The sequence below is a fragment of the Mustela lutreola genome, chromosome 1 (genome assembly GCF_030435805.1).
Source record: "Mustela lutreola isolate mMusLut2 chromosome 1, mMusLut2.pri, whole genome shotgun sequence".
Taxonomy (NCBI): Eukaryota; Metazoa; Chordata; class Mammalia; order Carnivora; family Mustelidae; genus Mustela; species Mustela lutreola.
This window is the reverse complement of record NC_081290.1, coordinates 122,642,484-122,665,758: the sequence shown is the minus strand read 5'-3', so window position 1 is coordinate 122,665,758 and position 23,275 is coordinate 122,642,484. Positions and strand designations below refer to the sequence as shown.

Here is a 23,275-nt window from a genome sequence, read left to right as displayed (position 1 = left end):
GCAAAATAATATACAAAAATAAAACATCACCATCTGTTTGGATGATCTAGAATAAATACACAAAAGAGATGGTATGCCCACAATAGGGGTATGTGTATGTGTGCACATGCATACTTGGGTACATACACTTCAGAAGTAGCAGGGCTTGGGGAAGATGAACCAAGAATTCCTATACTGAACACTTTTATGTCTAAGGCAAAAATCTTGTTGGGCTCAGTCCTACATATTCTCTTATTCACCAGTAGCAACAACTGGTTTTGCTGTATAAAGACAAGACCCTGAGACATGCATATTTTTGTGCCTTAGAAATAAATATTCTGAATATTAACATTACAGGTATTACACAGGCATAAGAATCAGTTACATTTGTCTCACGCACTTTCATCTCATTGGTACTTTTAGTCAATAAACAGACTGACAACAGTAGTGTTCGCTACCTGAGCAGATCATTGCTGTTGGGAAAACCTTGTAGTAAGAAGCTCAGCACATTACTAATAGCAGCAATGGTAGGTTGGGATAAAGACATATCTCGAAGAGTCAGTAGCAATTTGGGGATTAGCTGGAATTCCCTCATTAATTTGGCATTCTTTGAAGCTTCACTGTAAAAAGAGAAGAGTTTATAAAGGCCATGCTATCATCTCTTCTATAATTAAACAATTAACTACATTGATATTAACTAATACCTGGACTCAGTGAGCAGTTCAATGAAATGTTCAAATAAGGAAAGATGAAGTTCATATGGTGCATGGAGCCAAACCTACAATAAAAATAAAGAACAGTGGTATGTTTAGGGTTAAAAGATACCCCAAATGACTATCCAACAAACATAAATATAGCACACAGAACTTATTTCACCTATATTATCACTGGCATCATAAAGAATTCTCAGATCATTAACAATGTCTATTTCTGGGTTTTCATCATTTAAAATTGTTTTTATTCTCTTAAAGAATGAGATTTATCTTCAAGGAAGTTCATATAAAGGACTGAAGAGAAATACAGGTTTTTGATATCTTTAAAATCCTAAAAAACTAAAATGGGTAAAACTTCCAGAACTAACTAAAGCTGCATTCAAATTAAACAAGAATTAGTAACATGGGATTAAATGAACTAAAAGAAAGCTTCGGGGAAGGCAACTCTCCATGGCATTCCAATGTCAGAGTAGTCACACAGGCCAGGGCATTCCACAGGCCTATGCCCTTCTCTGAAACCTTCCCTCAGCCCCAGCAGCCTCTGTGTCACATTTTACCAAGCCAGGTATTATGACTGATTTCATGCTCTACATTAACCCCAACACTATATAATTAACTGAATAGAACATAGGGTGAAGCCCTAAAAAATTGCTTATATATAAGACTTCTGGTTCTGTTTATTAAAAAATATTGTTATGGAAATTACCCTCCTAGAGTAAACAACTGGAAAGGGAAAATGTATAGAAAACTTATTTGGAAATCAAGAACTGAATATCATTACTGAATACTGAACAGAGCATATGAAATAGAATGAATAAAGAATGCTGCTTCCTGAGGACAAAGACTGAGTGACTAGAATTTCATGTGAGTTCCAAAATTGGAATCAATCACTGCAGAAGAGTACACCAAATAATTTTTGTAACATACCAACTATCTTCTGACTAGTTTGCACGCCCACCAAAGAGCACGTAGATTTCTTAATACCTGGGGAGTTAGGCAGAGGCCCTAAAAGTGAAATATCTAAGTAGTGGGGCTAAATTTGTGCTAGACTAAAGGTTACTCTAGGTCCACCCTAACAAATCTTAAAAGTGTGCCTCAAAAAGATAACTATAATAACAGAGCAAAGTTCGATACTTTTGTAAAAGAATATGACAAAATCTAGCACTTAACAATGTAAAATTTAGCATACGATCAAAAATTACCAAACCTGCAAAGAAAAAGAAAAATATGATCCATAAGAAGGTGAAAAATCAATTATTATATGCAGTTCAGAAGTGACAGAAAATGATAGAATTATGAGGACTTTCAAATCTCTATTAAAAATATGCTCCAGGGGCACCTGGGTGGCTCAGTGGGTTAAACCTCTGCCTTCAGCCCAGGTCATGATCTCGGGGTCCTGGGAAGGAGCCCTGCATGGGGCTCTCTGCTCAGCAGGGAGGCTGCTTCCTCCTCCCCCTCTGTCTACGTGATCTCTCTCTCTGTCAAATAAATAAATAAAATCTTTTTAAAAAAAATGCTCCAGGGGTGCCTGGGTGGCTTAGTCAGTTAGGTGGCAGACCACTGATTTTGGCTCAGGTCATGGTCTCAGGGTCCTGGGATCAAGCCCTATATTAGGCTCCACACTCAGCAGTAAGTCAGCTTGAGGATTCTCTCCTTCTTCCTCTCCCCCAACTTATGCAGTCTAAAAACCAATCAATCAATCTTAAAAAAATGCTCCATATGCTAAATAATATAACCAAAAATATGAACATGAGAAGGAGAAATAGAAAGTAACTGGAGATCCAAAATGAACTTCTACAGAGGAAAAGTAAAATATTTAAAATGAAAATTACACAGGATGGGACTAACAGTAGATTGGACACTGCAGAAAATAAGTCAGTGCATCTGAAGACACAACAGTGGAAACTACTCAAAATCAAGTATGAGAAAAGAACTGAAAATAAACAATAGCACCAGTGACTTGTGGGAAAATACTAAGGAATCTAAGACACATGTAATTGGAGTACAGGAAAGGTTGGGGGAGAGAACCAGGAAGAACAGCTATAGAAATAATGGCTAAAAAATTTCTAATTTGATAAAAATGACAAACTCACAGATCTAGAAAAGTCAACAAATCCCAAGCAGAAGAAACACAGTAAAGACAATGGAATGACTGACATCTTTAAGGCATAAAAAGAATTTTTAAAAAGTCAACTAGAATTCTATTCTATGCAAAAATACCCTTGAAAAGAGAAAAAAATAAAGACTTTCTTGGATGGGAGAATTTAAGGCTAACAGAAACTATGAAAATGTTACATAAAGTTCTTCAGATTAGAAGAATAAGATAAAATGGAAATCTGGATCTACATAAAGGAATAAAAACGGCACGTTATATATGTGGGTAAGTATCAAAGAATTTTTTAAATTGTCTTTCAAAGACAACTTACTATTTAAGCAAATATAATATAGAAAAGTACTGTAGAGATCATAAACATATAGAAATAAAATGTTGGACAAAAATAGCATGAAGAACAGGATGGGAAAAATCGCAGTGCTATCTTTCCAAGGTTTTTACAATGGGTAAAGTGGTAGAATATATTCTGAAGACAGACTGAATTGTTATAGATGTATACTATAAATTCTCAAACAACCAATAAAAAGAAAAAACCTGTAATTCTATTACCATTATCTTATTTATATCTGTGAAATACTATTTTAAAAATAAGGTTGAATTATTTATGGACTATTATGGTTTATAGTAATTAGGGATACTATATAATACCATAAAGTGAGCAAGGTAATTTAAAATGAAGTCAGGGGCACCTGGGTGGCTCAGTTGGTTAAGCGGCTGCCTTCAGCTCAGGTCATGATCCCAGCATCCTGGGATCGAGTCCCACATCGGGCTCCTTGCTCGGCCGGGAGCCTGCTTTTCCCTCTGCCTCCGCCTGCCATTCTGTCTGCCTGTGCTCACTTGCTCTCTCTCTCTCTCTCTGATAAATAAATAAATAAGTAAATGAAATAAAATGAAGCCAAAATGTGTCCAGCAACTGAATTTCTGATGTTTGCATATTAGATTTTAATCAGATGCTTGAAACTAAAGATCAACCCTGATTTTCTAGATGAAAACAAAGCCAGGCTTGATTAAGTAGGTCTACTTAGTACTCCCATAATTCTGCATACCTTTAGCTCTGTGCTTTCACAAATTTTTAATGGTCTATTTATTTGCTCTTCTTTTTTAACAGATTAAATGCCTTGAGGCAAGGATTCTTTTACTTTCACATCATTAGCACCTAACACAATGCCTGGCTCAAAGACGCTTAATAGGTATTTTCTAAAGAATGAGAGGTTTGTATATTACAATTTTTAAAAAAGATTTTATTTATTTATTTGACAGACAAGCAGAGGGAGCAGCAGAGGGAGAGGGAGAAACAGGCTCCCAGTTGAGCAGGAAGCCCAATATGGGGCTCGATCCCAGTACCCTGAAGCGAAGGCAGATGCTTAACCAACTGAGCCACCCAGGCACATTTGTAAATAAAATATTTACAAATATTTACAATATTTGTAATATACAAAATTGCAATTTTGAATATCAGATTAAGAAATGAATACTTTATTGTGGAAGTTTAAACTAGAAGTTTTGAATAATATGATTATGCCTTAGAAAGAATGAGGTCAAAAGATCTATGGGTAAGTTGAGGAAAGGGGGAAAGAAGTGATAGTTATCCTAGTTGGTAAGAGAAGATGATCAGGGCTTGGGCTAAGTTGTAAAAGTAGACACCAGAAGGTCAACTACAGGAAACATGGAAGTACAGTCTAGAGGACTTAATTTCAGAGTGTTTATAAACATCGAAGAAGAAGAAAACTAATTTTTCAATTTCAAGCCTCAGTGACTAGGGAAATGGTGGTGTTATTAATAGAAACAGAGTTAGAAGGAAGAACTAATTTGGGGAAGAATGTTGAGTTTAGGTGTTGCTGGGACATAAAAACGGAAATGTTGAGCAAGAGATCAGCACTAAGTGTAGAATTCAGATGTCAAGCTAGAGATCACATTTGGGGCTCAACTTTGTAGGAATGAGGCTGTGGGATGGGGTAAGAACCTAAAGGAAAGAGCACAATAAAAAAAGATAAAGAAATAGGACACTTTTATGTAAAAAATAATGAAAATTTCAGAGCCAGAAAATTAAGGGGAAAATAGTGAAAAAGATAGGACACTGCTAGGAATAGAGTCAGGAGCTGCAAAAAGAGAGGGACACTGGGGTGCCTGGGTGGCTCGGTTTTTGAGCGTCTGCCTTTGACTCAGGTCATGATCCCAGGGTCCTGGGATCAAGTCCTACATGGGTTCCTTGCTCAGTGGGGAGCCTGCTTCTTCCGCTCCCTCTCCCCCTTCCCTTGCTCATGCTCTCTCAAATAAACAAAATCTTAAAAAAAAAAAGGTGGGAGATACTGCAGCATTTACTTCTGAGCTGTGGGTACTGAAGACTGAGTATGGGCCATGCTGCTAATATGCTTTCAAATACAGCTTCAGGAAAAGAGAGCACACAGCCTGTTTTTCAGGGATTTAAGATAAGTGATAAGACAGAGCTTACAGTAGTTATAAGGAAGAAGAGTTGTGGCCTAGAGATTACAGCCAGCAAACATTTTGTACTAGACACCAGTGTGGGCAGTAGTGATACAAAGACATGGTCTCTGCACACATGAAGCCTACAGCCCCACATGGAAGATATATACAGATATAAAGCCCTGTGTGTGTGTGTGTGTGCTATATATATGCATATGAATATGCACAGTACTGTGAATGGAAAGTTAAAGGGAAAAGAGATATGTGAGATTAAGTCATACCTTATTATTTCCACAAAATAGTTTATTATGCAGCTACTATTAATCAAAATTTCAGGTGTAATAGCTCATATTTTTGGAGGAAAAACTTGTATTAGAATTATCTGATTAAAATAGGTTTGCCTCTCACAAAGCCAGAGGAAGCAGCAAAGTAGCTTTAGTTAGGTAAATGCCTTACAGCATTTCACTTCTATACTACTTGTAAACTAGACTATCCTTGGAGAAAATAAATGCCCTCATTATCCTATATTTTGTACTTTACTAATGTCATTAATAGGAGCATCGTAAAAGTGCAAATTTAAACACATCCTAGAGATAAAAACTGTTTAATAGTTAACTCTATCAACATACAGAATAAGAAATGGATTCATTGACTGTATATTACCAGTCAGTGTTCATATACATACTTCAAAATCACAAAGTAGATCCTGGAAAGCAGTTGAATTTGGAATAATGGAGGTCTCATGCCCACTATCAACAGTTCCCACCAAGGAAAATGTTAGATGGAGAATGTGGCTGTTAAGGAGGGAACGTTTCTTCTTAAGAAGCATCGCCAGCAACTGAAAAAAAGCAATACCACATGCCCATTGATTAATCATATCTCACACACACACACCACACACAACACACACACCCTGTGCAAAGCAATTCCTGAGACTTCTAAGCTGATTTCTAAATTTTTATTATGACAATAAAACATTAGAGAAAATCTGAAAAGCAGGGTAATCCCATCACTCTATCATTAAAATATCTTGTAAATAAACCCTTTTAATTCACATGTATTTAATTTGTTGCCATCACATGCATATACTCTTTTACTTTTTCTCCACATAACATTACAAAGATTTTTCTTTTGCACCATAGTCTTCATAATTACAATTTTAAAAGGTTGAATGATATTCTCTGAAATAGTTACAGAATTATTAGTCATTCTTACAATGTTGGGACATTTAGAGGGTTTGTGTATTTTCACGAAATTTGGTAAGCAATGCCGCAATAATCATTTTGAAAGTTTTGCAAAATAAAACACTTAGCAAAACAGTGTCAATAAATCTACAGAAAACAGTATAGTAAATAATTTACTCACTACCAATGAACTACCGGCTATAGTAAAAGAAGGCATTTATACTTCATCTACACTAACAGATTTAAGCTTCCTCCAAGTACTTGTGTTTCTCTTCTGACAAATAACTTTCTGGCTAAACCTAGTAGGTTGTGGATATTTTTTTTTTAATTTTTATTTTATTTTATTTTATTTATTTTCAGCATAACAGTATTCATTATTTTTTTCACCACGCCCAGTGCTCCATGCAATCCGTGCCCTCTATAATACCCACCACCTGGTACCCCAACCTCCCACCCCCCGCCACTTCAAACCCCTCAGATTGTTTTTCAGAGTCCATAGTCTCTCATGATTCACCTCCCTTTCCAGTTTCCCCCAACTCCCTTCTCCTCTCTAACTCCCCATGTCCTCCATGCTATTTGTTATGCTCCACAAACACATGAAATCATATAATTGACTCTCTCTGCTTGATTTATTTCACTCAGCATAATCTCTTTCAGTCCCGTCCATGTTGCTACAAAAGTTGGGTATTCGTCCTTTCTGATGGAGGCATAATACTCCATAGTGTATATGGTCCACATCTTCCTTATCCATTCGTCCGCTGAAGGGTATCTTGGTTCTTTCCATAGTTTGGCGACAGTGGCCATTGCTGCTATAAACATTGGGGTACAGATGGCCCTTCTTTTCACTATATCTGTATCTTTGGGGTAAATACCCAGTAGTGCAATTGTAGGGACAGAGGGCAGCTCTATTTTTAATTTCTTGAGGAATCTCCACACTGTTCTCCAAAGAGGCTGCACCAACTTGCATTCCCACCAACAGTGGAAGAGGGTTCCCCTTTCTCCACATCCACTCCAACACATGTTGTTTCCTGTCTTGCTAATTCTGGCCATTCTAGCTGGTGTAAGGTGATATCTCAATGTGGTTTTAATTTGAATCTCCCTGAGGGCTAGTGATCATGAACATTTTTTCATATGTCTGATAGCCATTTGTATGTCTTCATTGGAGAAGTGTCTGTTCATATCTTCTGCCCATTTTTTGATATGATTGTCTGTTTTGTGTGTGTTGAGTTTGAGGAGTTCTTTCTAGATCCTGGATATCAACTTTTTGTCTGTACTGTCATTTGCAAATATTTTCTCCCATTCCGTGGGTTGCCTCTTTGTTTTCTTGACAGTTTCCTTTGCTGTGCAGAAGCTTTTGATTTTGATGAAGTTCCAAAAGTTTATTTTCGCTTTTGTTTCCTTTGCCTTTGGAGACATATCTTGAAAGAAGTTGCTGTGGCCGATATAGAAGAGATTACTGCCTATGTTCTCCTCTAGGATTCTGATGGATTCCTGTCTCATGTTGAGGTCTTTTATCCATTTTGAGTTTATCTTTGTGTACGGTGTCAGAGAATGGTCGAGTTTTATTCTTCTACATATAGCTGTCCAGTTTTCCCAGCAGATTTGATGAGATAGGATAAAAAGTTTGAGCCAAAATAAACAATTCAAAACCTCACTTGAAATATATCACTTTTACTAAAAACTTGTGACCTTTAAAGTTTACTTGGATGAAGTAATCCTTCCAGAGTGAAAAAATATGAGTAATAATTAAAATTAGAAGATTCTTATTTTTTTTCTTTTGAACACAAAGAAAAGCAAAGGTGAAGCTTTACGGTTACAAACCTGGTAGCCCTTGATTCTTTCCATTTCTTTGCTGGCTAGTGGGTTACTCTTGACCACACAAACCAGGGCCTTGACTGCTGCGTACAGCCCTTCCACATCAGAAGCCATGGCCACCAGGCCTAGGATGGCCGCCGCTCCACCAATGTACTGCAAAGTAGTGGCAACAGGCTTAGGAACAAATGTTCTTACTCCTGATTAAAAGACAGTGAAAAATAATTAAATTCCCCATGTTAATAAGAACTGAATAAATCACCTTAAGAAGTATTTAATTTTAAATTCTACTTTAAAAAAAAACACCACCTTAATCCTAAAACAAATATTAAAAACTAAAAGGTTCAAGGTAGGATGTGGAAGGCAATAAATGCTAATAGCTACACTCAAGAGATGAGGTGGGGGTAAAGAAGGAGTAGAGAAGGGCTGGGGTTTGAGAGTAAGCTCAAAGGTTTTGACTGTGTACCTTTGGGCAACATGAAGGAAAAGTGCAGACGCCCTGAGAAAGAATGCATTTCTGAGGTGAGTGAGAATGCCTGACTAGGTACTGTTGGGAATAACCCTGAGGAGGGCAACAGCACTCCAACTCTGAACTGGGGGGCAGGGTGTGGATGCCATCCTGGCAAGGACCCAGTATTCCCAAGATAAGCCAAGCAAGGCACATCACTGGCTATTACTCAATTTCCCTAGTTCTATAGCCTATGTAACAGTACACCAGTGATCCCAGAAAAGTATCACCATGTGGAAAGAAAGGATCAGAACTAACTTAGGGTCCACTAAAAAACCTCACATCTATGTTCCTAACCTTGCTTTTTAAAAAAGGTACTGTTTGAAAGTCATCTGCCTACTAACTGAGACTGAGTTTTCGAAAAATAAAATTAATACGCATTTTATATTTTATGTGCTTGGCAGTATTCATAATATTTGGCACTATATTATGGCACTTAATTTTGAAAACTACCTTCTAAGGTAATTAGGGCCAGCACTGTTGTTTACAGATAAGAGAGTTGAAGTCCAAGGAGCTCAAATGTCTGGCAAAATGCCACACAGTAACAGAATAGGAGCTAGAACCTAACTCTTTCAACTCTTTACCCACTGCTCTTTTTACTATACCATATGCTGCTATCTTTTTGCAAAGGACATAGAGCAGAGCTCAATCAACACTTGCTGAATTGAATAAAGATAAACAACCATGTGCATTAGCATGAAGAAAACTGTTTAATCAATGCAATGTGGTTAAAGAAGAAAACTAAAGTTAAGATACATGCACACCACTGAGACCAGAAAAACTGCCATTATCTTACTGACAAACATGTAGGATTCTGACCAAAAGAACTCTAACATTTTGTTAACCTAAAAAAGAACCAATACTATGTACCAATTTGTACATTTATATAATAGCTGGTTCTAAATTTTGGATGATGTGACCGGATTATGTCTCAGGATTCTATCTAACAAAAAAAAAACCAACTCTTTTTAAGCAGAAGCAGACATCAGGTAAAAGGCTCTGCAGAACGTATACCAGCTTTAACTTTTACTATATTTGGATTCACTATTTATATGCCAAAGCTCTCATTTCCAAATAACAAGATGCACTCCTGGGTACCACCACGGCTGTACCAAGCCATGTAATAACCAACAACACTTCTAACTCTTTACATCTACCCCTAAATGTAGTGTGAAATTTACCTTGAAATTACATGGAAGTATGTAGTCTGCACTCATCAGTGCTGAGAAAAGGGGGAAAGGTTCATGGGATGTTTAAAAAGGTTATGATTTTTAAAGCTGACTGGAGTTTGAGATTGTTACATTCATCTCTAAATATTGCAAGAACAGTATGAAATATGAATTTAAACACCTGCCTTCCTGTGGGGAAAGTGAATGCAGATTTGAAGGCAAATAAAGAAGTTTGAAATAGTAAGACGATCTGACTCACCCAAGTATCCAATCAGAGTAGCTCCAACTGTCCGCGCAGGTCCATTTAGATGCCCGGCTGAATTGTGTATCAATTTCACAGGAGTGGCATTCTCATGGGAGGAAATGCCTAACTGAAGAATAGGAAAGGGAAATAAAATGTAACTATAGAAGAATAATCTGAACATTTTGATTAGAAAAGAAATTAAACATGATTAGTAACATATTATTTGTTTCTCTCTGTATCAGAATATTAAAAATGTGGGCATTCATTTTTTAAAAATGCGCAAGCTCTTCCAACGGTCAGAAAGTCACAGAAAGTAAGTTAAGTACAATCTACTGAGATAAAGATGGTGGGGGGGGTGGTCTTTGGAAACAATTTCAGAGGTCTTTCTGAATGAAATTCTGTCATGGATTTAAAGTTCTTACCACTAGCTGTCTCATAGTATTTCTGATCAGTGAATATAATATTAGCTTTACTTCATACCCAAGTAAATGTCACATAAATTATTCAAGTGTTTACAGATAAAACATGCCTACATAAATGTTACTTTTGCATGTGCACACACACATGAATGCATAATGTGCTTTTAAAGCAAACACAATCCTAAGAATCTAATTCTATTATTACCTGTAAATTTACCTACAGTTCGTGTTCCTTTAAAGATGGTACGTGTATTTACAGACATATGACTGCATGAGAGATGTCAATCCTTACTGTCCCCAAATCCCTTCCTTCCAGTCCTTGGATTTCCTCCCTTAGGCTTTGCCTTCCCTAATTAGCCAAAACAGCTTGCCAAGCTCACTGGTAACTCCCACCTCACTAGACTCACTGTTTGTCGGACCTGAGCCCCAGTCTTTTTTGACCAGAAACATTCACCACAATGAATCACTGACTTCTATCACATCAAACTCTCCTAGTAGTTTTTCCTCACAGTCATCCTGGCTAACATTTCATTCATTAGGTCTGGGACCCTATCATGCTTCCCAGCTCACTTAGTTAAAGCTAATGCCTTTACCAGTGCCTATAAATCCTTAACAGTCTAGGCCCCATCACCTATTTGAGTTCCTCTCCTCTGCAGCAGGCGTGGACCTTCCTCAGGGCCATAGCACTTATACCACTGGGACAAAACCCCACTGTTCTGGGCCATATCCCATTCCGCATATTCTCCTGGCTTGCTGCCTCACCTCTTTAAATTATTCTCCAATTTCACCTTCATAGTGACCATCCTATTTAACACTGTAAGCTGATCACTTTCTACTTCCTTGCTTTATTTTTCTGCAGAGCACTCTTCAACTTTGAACATGACCTATGATGAGGTATTTCTTTAGATATTAACATTGTCTCTTCCATGGCAACATAAGTGCCATAAAGGCAGGAATTTTCTCTATATTCACTTCTGAGTCCTAAACAAGATGGTACGTGGCACACAGTAAGTGGTCCAGGAAAAAGTTAAGTTATAGTCTTAAGAAGAGCAATTGTTTTCTTTCATTTTCTGCAGTTCAGTTTCTTAATAGTCAATTAAAAAACAAAAACAAAAACAAAAAATGAATATAAAGTATGCACAGAGAAGGAAATTCTCACTTTTCCAAATTAAGCTAAATATCTAATTGTGTTTTGGCTTAAGTCCAAAGCCAAATAAAACAAATACAGGCAATACAGAAAAGGTACTGTTTTCAATGATTATTCCTACTCCGGTGGTACCTGTAACGACCCTCTGAAACACTGTTCCTGGGGAGAACCCGCCACAGCTTCCCGGGAAATCATTATGCTTACCTGCTTAGCAATGGCTTTGCTGTCCAACTTATTGTACACTTTCCGGATTCTTGCCACCGTTAGGGAAGACACAGAGAGTGCATAGAGGCCAAAGGACACCTTTTCTTCTGGCACTAATGACACAGGAGATGGGACTACGCCTTCAGACTTTGTATCTTTACCTTCAAACAAAGAATGATCCTTTTCAAAATCATCAGTATTTCTTCCTATCCTAACCCAGTTATTCTATCATTTTTAAATGGGTAAACTAAAAAATCTTTTAAAGTGGACCATGACAGCTAAACTTAAAAACGGTTTTATTTATTTAAATTTTCAGCTCTTCATTTATTTCTTTTCAGAAAATACAGAAGACCACCAAGTCATAGACCTTTACATTCCAAGTTTTATTCTTTTTTAAATTTTTTATTTTTTTATTAACATATGATGTATCATTCGCCCCAGGGGTACAGGTCTGTGAATAGCCAGGCTTACACACTTCATAGCACTCACCACAGTCCATATCCTCCCCAATGTCCATAACCCCACCGCCCTCTCCCTACCCCCTTGCCACCAACAACCCTCAGCTTGTTTTATGAGAATGAGTGTCTCTTATGGTTTGTCTCCCTCCTGATCCCATCTTGTTTCATTATTTCCTTCTCTACCCCGCAAACCCCCCACGTTGCCTCTCAAATTCTTCGTATCATCCAAGTTTTATTATTAAAATATGCTTTACAAATAGCATAATGTAAAGGAAATGAGTTTTAACTGTTATCAAAGAAATCACACACTTCTCCCCCTTAGCATCAAAGGAGAAAGAGCATGAACAGGAGTGGAATGCTTGTATGTTTCCTAACAGTAGGTCTCCTCCCCAGTAAGAGCCCCCATTTGTGCTTCTCTATATTCTTCTAAACAACACAGCAGAGTAGTTAAATACAAGTTTTGGAGCTAGATGGCTTACATTTGAAACTCTGCTTTAACACTTAAAAGATAAGTGACCTATATATCTCTGTGCCTCAGTTTCCTCATCTGTAAAATGGGGATGATAAAAACAGTACATAAGTACCAATGTTTTGAGGAGATGAACAAATACATGTGACAGGCTCAGAACAGCTCTGCCCTTCATGTGTATTAACTTACTGCACATACTGAGTGCTTGCAGCTATTATTAGATGCTGTCTAAATCAAGAACATGAGTGAAAGAGGGGCTCCTGAGTGGCACAGTTGCCTAAGCATCTGCCTTCAGCTCAGGAAATGATTTCAGAGTCCTGGGATCGAGCCCCACACTGGGCTCCCTGCTCATTGGTGAGTCTGCTTCTCCCTCTCCCTTTCCCACTGCTTGTATATGCTTTCTCTCAAATAAATAAATAAAATATTGAAAAAAAAAAAAAGAACACAAGTGAAAGACAAATTACTTAGCCACAGGATTATCATCATTTACAATATACTTGTCCTAACTCTTCTGAGAACTTTAGGAGAATGACAACAGAAGGATGGAGAACATCACTTGGAAAGAGTACTACTACATCAGCTCCATTGACTCTAAATCTCTTCTGGGAGAAAGGATAACAAGAAGTAGACTCTTGGAGTAAAGGGATGAAGAAAATCAGGAAAACTGATGTTAACTCATTTAAACTGAAAAATGTATGTGTGTGTTGTCTGGACACATCTTTCTTTCCTCTCACCAGAATATATCTCTTCTTTTAAACATTAAAAAAAAAAAAAAATTTTTTTTTAATTTGATAGAGAGAGAGAGAGAGAGAGAAAGCACAAGTAGGAGAAACAGCAGGCAGAGGAAGAGGAAGAAGCAGGCTCCCCGCTGATCAGGGAGCCTGATGCAGGACTTGATCCCAGGACCCTGAGATCATGACCTGTGCCGAAGGCAGAGGCCTAATGACTGAACCACCCAGGCACCCCCCCCCAGAGTAGATATGCTTTAAGACGCTTATATAATAAGAGAAATTACAGGAAGAGAAGAAGGCTGTGGTTAGACTCCTAGAGAGCATACATATCTTGGAGCCAATCAGAGAAACTAGAAAATTAGTGACTGGGCATGAAGACAAAACTCAGGAAAGTACAGCATAATCAGTGAAGGAGAGTTATCTGGAGTAGGAGTGAGTGGTCAACAGTATCACACTGAAAAAGAGTGAAGGAAAAGGCTCTTTTTCTACGATGGACATAATGTACAACCCCACCCAAACCCTGTCTACAAACCCATATTATACATGTACATGCACTTATTCATGGATCTACATGGCAGAAGCTAAGTTTTATACATTAAGTTACTCACACGGCATACATACGGCCTGAAAGCTTCCAACATAATTTGGTCCTAGTTCATAAATGGTAGTAACATTTGAAGGAGGTAAAACTTCTTCCAGAAAATGCGTGGGTCCCAGGCGCCAAACCAAGGAAGCAATTTGACGCTGGGCAGGTGGAGTGCCAATGTACGCATAGACTGTGCTGACCACAGGTGGGTTAGCGGAACCTGAGCCACCAGGAGTACTATGAACATAATGCAGCTGCAGAAGAAATGATGGCAAATGTATGAGATAGAACCCCAAATACCCCACTTTCACCAGGAAATTAATCACCTTTTGTGTATAGTTTCAGCATGCTAATGTCATGCAACTTTACAAATGTACAAACGCAGCTGGGCTGAGAGATACATGAGGGCAGGCCAAGATTCTGGAACATGATGTAGAAGATGGAAATTTGTTATTATCCAACCCTCTGATAATGCAAGAAAGAGAACAATCAGACAGAGGGATACTGTTACTGTCTGGTTGTTTTGCCTATCAAATTAATGATGCTTCCATGAAATTTGAGAGTTGATATAAAACAGAGTGTTCTAAACTATGGAATTCAAGTAGTCTTGAAATTAGCTACGAAACCTTCAATATGAGTCTGTCAAACAAAATTATATTCATGAGAAGTGTTTTATAATGGGCCAAGTGCTGTAAAAGTTATAAAATTTAACAGTCTATTATGTAATTTATACACCCATGATCTCAATGTCAATTACATTCTCAGATTTGAAATTACATTAGTGTTTACTGACAAGGTGCAAAACTACTATTCAATTCATTCACATAAACATATGATTAGAGTATAAGAGATAACGAAATTTCTTGTGGTAGAGGTTGCTTCTATCACTTGGTGGTATGAAGGATGGTGTGTCGTACCACTGTCCTGGCCTCAGATTACATCTACCAGTCCACACATCACAGAACAGTTGCTGGTGAGTAACTCACACACCAATGGTGTGAGCGTGCAGACCAGCACGTGGCCTGAAGGTGGTTTCAGGGGACCTCTAACTCCTCACAGGCACGGTGATGACAACCATGTAAATGTACCTGTAATAAATCTACCTCTCAATTCTAGACTAGAAGCTGAGGACATTTTTATTTTAAATAATACTAGAAATAACAAAAGAACAACCTACTAGAGAATCCACAGTCCATTTCAAATGCAATCAAGTGTACAAAACAAACAATGACTGTTCCCTCAGAGTACATTTTAGGGTTTATCTTACTGAAACACGATGTCACAATAAAATATCATTAATGAAAGAAATGCATTCAAGGAAGCTGCCGACTTTACTGTTCTTTAAACTTTAATTCACACAAGAGGATAAACTTTGCTTTTGTTGCTTCTTTTAAGAGATAATCACTATAAAAATGGATACTGTCTTTTAGAGAGCTAAAACATTTTAACAGCTACCTAGCTGAGTTCTGTCGGAAGTAACCAGCGGCAGTCATCCTGATACAAAAAAAAAAACCTTCTGATTCTTTACTGGTTATTTCAACTCTCTTGCCTCTCTTCTGAATACCATATATCTATATGTAGAATAATATTTATACACTCATTCATTCAGCAAAGATAATGGAACACCTATTATTATCATCAGGGACTAATCTTGGTGATCTGAAAACAAATTTGGATGAATAAAAACGATTCCAGCTCCAAAGGGATGCAGAGTCTACTGGAATGCATGAAAACACTGTGCTCATAGGTTACTTAGGGATCCTTCACTTGATCTTAGCCAAAAGGCCGAGAAGTGATTACTTAGGGATCCTTCAACTGGTTTTCTGTTGGGAAAAATCACTTGGCAACCTGGCTCAGGCACTGACATACTCAGTACCTTTTTTAGTACTCTGTAACCCCTTCTTTCTCTTCTTCGCTAATTAAGTGATATGAACTAGCCAGCCACATGACTCTTAAACATATTGTTCAAATAGGTAATAAAGGTCAATCTGTAATCTACCCCTGCAAACACACATACCCCTCCCTCAACTCTCTTGTAAAGCAGGTTAAGACTGACAAGCACGAGTATGCTTACCTTCACGGTGTTAACAAGCTGTCCATCAATGTAGAGAGCTGCGGTACTATTTTTCAGCATGCCTTTGCTCATCACCAAAACCAGATGATGCCACTGCCCCTCAACTATAAGTTCTCCACATCGAAAGCGGGCACAGCACGGGAGAATCTCATAAAAAGAAGATTCTTCACTAAAATCATCAACTAAAATAAAGAGTGGAAAGAAAAAACTCAACATTTTTATTCTAACAATAATGATGATATAAATGAAAATGCCCTTTTCATTCAATAACTTTATCTGTATAAAGAAGGGAAACCTGGAATGTATGTCGCTTTCTTCTGGTCAATATATAGTTATAATCGAATAAAGTTACAATAGTTGATGAACTACAAAATAAAGTTACAAAAGACAAGAAAAAGAGACTATTTGATTATTATCTGTCATGATCTGTTATGAAAGGTCTTTTGAAACTCTCATTTGCCATGAATTTGATTATAGCATTGGTTAAAAATTTAAAATTTTATTCTTGCTGTATGCCTACACAATGACACAAAGAAGCAACTCTCTGTTCTCAGTTTGCGGCTGACTGCCCTGACCCTTGCCTGATGACCCCGGTAGTAAGGGGGTGATTTATGGAGTGGAAAGGTTTGTTATATTAGTTCCAGGCGTACACTAGAGTGAGGTTCAACAGTTCTGTACATGCCTCAGTGCTCATTGTGATAAGGGTACTCTTAGTCCCCTTCACCAATGTCAGCCATGCCCCCACCAACCTCCTCTCTGGTGACCATCAGTTTGTTCTCTACAGGTAAGGGTCTGCTTCTCGGTTTGTCTCTCTCTCTTTTCCCCCTTTGTTTCTTTTGTTTTGTTTCATAAGTTCCACATATGTACAGAATCATATGGTATTTGTCTTTCTCTGGATGACTCATTTCACTTAGCATGATACCCTCTAGTTCTAACCATGTTGTTGCAAATGACAAGATTTCATTCTTTTCTACTGGAAACAGTCCATTGTATATACATATACACCACTTCTTTACCTATTCATCTACTGATGAAAACATGGGTTGCTTCCATTTCTTGGCTATTGTAAATAATGCTGCAATAAACACAAGGGTCCACGTATCTTTCTGAATTAACATTTCTGTGTTCTTTTCATTAATAACTCAGTAGCGGAATTACTGGATCACATGGTAATTTTATTTTTAAGTTTTTTGAGGAAACTTTATACTGTTTTCCACAGTGGCTACACGGAAAGGTATTTTTCTGAGTCAAGTTTCCTGCTTCACCGGACAACTCGCATTATTTCCTAACATTCTGCAATCACTTCCTGACTCTCATCTGGCTTCTCTCTGCTACCCAGTATGTTGCCAGATCATGCTAGGAAATAATGGATCAATATTAACTCAATCTTAATGTTAAGCTAATTAAAAATTAACATTTATAACACTCAAGAAGGGACGGAACAACAGTGTATATAACCAGCTGTTAAAAATTCATTCCTCCGAAACCAGGGAGGAGTCAAGATGGCGGAGAAGTAGCAGGCTGAGACTACTTCAGCTAGCCGGAGATCAGCTAGATAGCTTATCTAAAGATTGCAAACACCGGAAAATCCATCCGCAGATCGAAGAGAAGAACAGCAATTCTAGAAACAGAAAAACAACCACTTTCTGAAAGGTAGGACCGGCGGAGAAGTGAATCCAAAGCGACAGGAAGATAGACCCCGGGGGGAGGGGCCGGCTCCAAAGCGAAGGGAAGATAGACCCCGGGGGGAGGGGCCGGCTCCCGGCAAGCGGCGGAGCAACGGCGCACAAAATCAGGACTTTTAATCAAAAGTCTGTTCCGCTGAGGGACATCGCTCCAGAGGCTAAACCGGGGCGAAGCACACCTGGGGTCAGCGTGGCCTCAGGTCCCGCAGGGTCACAGAAGGATCGGGGGTGTCTGAGTGTCGCAGAGCTTGCGGGTATTGGAACGGGAAAGCCGGCCACAGAGACAGAGCCCACCGTAAGCTCACAGCTCGGTGTTACCTTGAACCGGTCGCAGGCTCGGTGAGCTCAGAGCGCGGCCGGAGGTCAGGCAGACGGGAGTAACTGGCGCTGTTCTCTGAGGGCGCACTGAGGAGTGGGGCCCTGGGCTCTTGGCTCCTCCCGGCCGGAGACCAGGAGGCCACCATTTGTATTCCCGTCCTCCGGAACTCAACGGAAAGCGCTCAGGGAACAAAAGCTCCTGAAAGCAAACCCAGTGGATAACTCACCCCAGCCCCTGTTAAGGGCGGTGCAATTCCGCCTGGGGCAAAAACACTTGAGAATCACTACAACAGCCCCTCCCCCAGAAGATCAACAAGAAATCCAGCCGAGACCAAGTTCACCTACCAAGGAGTGCAGTTTCAATACCAAGGAGAGCAGCAGAATTCCAGAGGAGGAGAAAGCAAAGCACGGAACTCATGGCTTTTTCCCTGTGATTTTTTTTTAGTCTTGCAGTTAATTTAATTTTTTTCTTTTTCATTTTTTGTTTTTTTTTCTCGCCTTCTGGTAAAATTTTTTTTTAACTTTTACCTTTTTCTTTTTTAACATTTTTTTAACTAGTTTATCTAATATATATATTTTTTTATTTTTTATATTTTTCTTATTTGTTTTCTTTTTTTTAATTCTTTTCTTTTTTTTTTCTTTTTTCTTTCTTTCTTCCTTTTTGAACCTCTTTTTATCCCCTTTCTCCCCCCTCACGAATTGGGATCTCTTCTAATTTGGTTAAAGCATATTTTCCTGGGGTTGTTGCCACCCTTTTAGTATTTTCCTTGCTCCTTCATATACTCTTATCTGGACAAAATGACAAGATGGAAAAATTCAACACAAAAAAAAGAACAAGAGGCAGTACCGAAGGCTAGGGACCTAATCAATACAGACATTGGTAATATGTCAGATCCAGAGTTCAGAATGACAATTCTCAAGGTTCTAGCCAGGCTCGAAAAAGGCATGGAAGATATTAGAGAAACCCTCTCGAGAGATATAAAAGCCCTTTCTGGAGAAATAAAAGAACTAAAATCTAACCAAGGTGAAATCAAAAAAGCTATTAATGAGGTGCAATAAAAAATGGAGGCTGTCACTGCTAGGATAAATGAGGCAGAAGAAAGAATTAGTGATATAGAAGACCAAATGACAGAGAATAAAGAAGCTGAGCAAAAGAGGGACAAACAGCTACTGGACCACGAGGGGAGAATTCAAGAGATAAGTGACACTATAAGACGAAACAACATTAGAATAATTGGGATTCCAGAAGAAGAAGAAAGAGAGAGGGGAGCAGAAGGTATACTGGAAGAGAATTATTGAGGAGAATTCCCCCAATATGGCAAAGGGAACGAGCATCAAAATTCAGGAGGTTCAGAGAACACCCCTCAGAATCAATAAGAATAGGCCCACACCCCGTCATCTAATAGTAAAATTTACAAGTCTCAGTGACAAAGAGAAAATCCTGAAAGCAGCCCGGGAAAAGAAGTCTGTAACATACAATGGTAAAAATATTAGATTGGCAGCTGACTTATCCACAGAGACCTGGCAGGCCAGAAAGAGCTGGCATGATATTTTCAGAGTACTAAAAGAGAAAAACATGCAGCCAAGAATACTATATCCAGCTAGGCTATCATTGAAAATATAAGGAGAGATTAAAAGCTTCCAGGACAAACAAAAACTGAAAGAATTTGTAAACACCAAACCAGCTCTACAGGAAATATTGAAAGGGGTCCTCTAAGAAAAGAGAGAGCCTACAAGTGGTAGATCAGAAAGGAACAGAGACCATATACAGTAACAGTCACCTTACAGACAATACAATGGCACTAAATTCATATCGCTCAATAGTTACCCTGAATGTTAATGGGCTAAATGCCCCTGTCAAAAGACACAGGGTATCAGAATGGATAAAAAAACAAAAGCCATCTATATGTTGCCTCCAAGAAACTCATTTTACGCCTGAAGACACCTCCAGATTTAAAGTGAGGGGGTGGAAAAGAATTTACCATGCTAATGGACATCAGAAGAAAGCAGGAGTGGCAATCCTTAGATCAGATCAATTAGATTTTAAGCTAAAGACTATAATAAGACATGAGGAGGGACACTATATCATACTCAAAGGGTCTGTCCAACAAGAAGATTTAACAATTTTAAATATCTATGCCCCCAACGTGGGAGCAGCCAACTCTATAAACCAATTAATAACAAAATCAAAGAAACACATCAACAATAATACAATAATAGTAGGGGACTTTAACACTCCTCTCACTGAAATGGACAGATCATCCAAGCAAAAGATCAACAAGGAAATAAAGGCCTTAAAGGACACACTGGACCAGATGGACATCACAGATATATTCAGAACATTTCATCCCAAAACAACAGAATACACATTCTTCTCTAGTGCACATGGAACATTCTCCAGAATAGATCACATCCTCGGTCCTAAATCAGGACTCAACTGGTATCAAAAGATTGGGATCATTCCCTGCATATTTTCAGACCACAATGCTCTAAAGCTAGAACTCAACCACAAAAGGAAGTTTGAAAAGAACACAAATACATGGAGACTAAATAGCATCCTTCTAAAGAATGAATGGGTCAACCGGGAAATTAAAGAAGAATTGAAAAAAATCATGGAAACAAATGATAATGAAAATACAACAGTTCAAAATCTGTGGGACACAACAAAGGCAGTCCTGAGAGGAAAATATATAGCGGTACAAGCCTTTCTCAAGAAACAAGAAAGGTCTCAGGTACACAACCTAACCCTACACCTAAAGGAGCTGGAGAAAGAACAAGAAAGAAACCCTAAGCCCAGCAGGAGAAGAGAAATCATAAAGATCAGAGCAGAAATCAATGAAATAGAAACCAAAAAAACAATAGAACAAATCAACGAAACTAGGAGCTGGTTCTTTGAAAGAATTAATAAAATTGATAAAACCCCTGGCCCGACTTATCAAAAAGAAAAGAGAAAGGACCCAAATAAATAAAATCATGAATGAAAGAGGAGAGATCACAACTAACACCAAAGAAATACAAACTATTATAAGAACATACTATGAGCAACTCTACGGCAATAAGTTTGACAATCTGGAAGAAATGGATGCATTCCTAGAAACATATAAACTACCACAACTGAACCAGGAAGAAATAGAAAGCCTGAACAGACCCATAACCAGTAAGGAGATTGAAACAGTCATTAAAAATCTCCAAACAAACAAAAGCCCAGGGCCAGACGGCTTCCCGGGGGAATTCTACCAAACATTTAAAGAAGAACTAATTCCTATTCTCCTGAAACTGTTCCAAAAAATAGAAATGGAAGGAAAGCTTCCAAACTCATTTTATGAGGCCAGCATCACCTTGATCCCAAAACCAGACAAGGATCCCACCAAAAAAGAGAGCTATAGACCAATATCCTTGATGAACACAGATGCAAAAATACTCAACAAAATACTAGCCAATAGGATTCAACAGTACATTAAAAGGATTATGCACCACGACCAAGTGGGATTTATTCCAGGGCTGCAAGGTTGGTTCAACATCCGCAAATCAGTCAATGTGATACAACACATCAATAAAAGAAAGAACAAGAACCATATGATACTCTCAATAGATGCTGAAAAAGCATTTGACAAAGTACAGCATCCCTTCCTGATCAAAACTCTTCAAAGTGTAGGGATAGAGGGCACATACCTCAATATCATCAAAGCCATCTATGAATAACCCACCGCAAATATCATTCTCAATGGAGAAAAACTGAAAGCTTTTCCGCTAAGGTCAGGAACACGGCAAGGATGTCCATTATCACCACTGCTATTCAACATAGTACTAGAGGTCCTAGCCTCAGCAATCAGACAACAAAAGGAAATTAAAGGCATCCAAATCGGCAAAGAAGAAGTCAAATTATCACTCTTCGCAGATGATATGATACTATATGTGGAAAACCCAAAAGACTCCACTCCAAAACTGCTAGAACTTATACAGGAATTCAGTAAAGTGTCAGGATATAAAATCAATGCACAGAAATCAGTTGCATTTCTCTACACCAACAGCAAGACAGAAGAAAGAGAAATTAAGGAGTCAATCCCATTTACAATTGCACCCAAAACCGTAAGATACCTAGGACTAAACCTAACCAAAGAGGCACAGAATCTATACTCAGAAAACTATAAAGTACTCATGAAAGAAATTGAGGAAGACACAAAGAAATGGAAAAATGTTCCATGCTCCTGGATTGGAAGAATAAATATTGTGAAAATGTCTATGCTACATAAAGCAATCTACACATTTAATGCAATTCCTATCAAAGTACCATCCATCTTTTTCAAAGAAATGGAACAAATAATTCTAAAATTTATATGGAACCAGAAAGACCTCGAATAGCCAAAGGGATATTGAAAAAGAAAGCCAACATTGGTGGCATCACAATTCCGGACTTCAAGCTCTATTACAAAGCTGTCATCATCAAGACAGCATGGTACTGGCACAAAAACAGACACATAGATCAATGGAACAGAATAGAGAGCCCAGAAATAGACCCTCAACTCTACAGTCAACTAACCTTCGACAAAGCAGGAAAGAATGTCCAATGGAAAAAAGACAGCCTCTTCAATAAATGGTGCTGGGAAAACTGGACAGCCACATGCAGAAAAATGAAATTGGACCATTTCCTTACACCACACACAAAAATAGACTCAAAATGGATGAAGGACCTCAATGTGAGAAAGGAATCCATCAAAATCCTTGAGGAGAACACAGGCAGCAACCTCTTCTACCTCAGCCGCAGCAACATCTTCCTAGGAACAACGCCAAAGGCAAGGGAAGCAAGGGCAAAAATGAACTATTGGGATTTCGTCAAGATCAAAAGCTTTTGCACAGCAAAGGAAACAGTTAACAAAATCAAAAGACAACTGACAGAATGGGAGAAGATATTTGCAAACGACATATCAGATAAAGGACTAGTGTCCAGAATCCATAAAGAACTTAGCAAACTCAACACCCAAAGAACAAATAATCCAATCAAGAAATGGGCAGAGGACATGAACAGACATTTCTGCAA

At 38.3% G+C, this 23,275-nt stretch overlaps 1 protein-coding gene across 5 annotated transcripts in view; it reads right to left on the bottom strand.

Annotated features, from left to right (window-relative positions):
- WDFY3 (WD repeat and FYVE domain containing 3) overlaps positions 1-23,275 on the bottom strand; it is a 278,171-nt gene that overhangs the window by 87,884 nt on the left and 167,012 nt on the right. For all 5 annotated transcript variants that reach the window (XM_059173438.1, XM_059173447.1, XM_059173443.1 and 2 more), the window contains 8 exons: positions 16,235-16,416; positions 14,183-14,414; positions 11,917-12,077; positions 10,162-10,273; positions 8,235-8,425; positions 5,915-6,067; positions 684-757; positions 438-599 (listed from right to left, as the gene is read on the bottom strand). In XM_059173438.1, the coding sequence (XP_059029421.1) occupies positions 438-599; positions 684-757; positions 5,915-6,067; positions 8,235-8,425; positions 10,162-10,273; positions 11,917-12,077; positions 14,183-14,414; positions 16,235-16,416 (1,267 nt within the window). The remainder of the gene's footprint in view (positions 1-437; positions 600-683; positions 758-5,914; positions 6,068-8,234; positions 8,426-10,161; positions 10,274-11,916; positions 12,078-14,182; positions 14,415-16,234; positions 16,417-23,275) is intronic.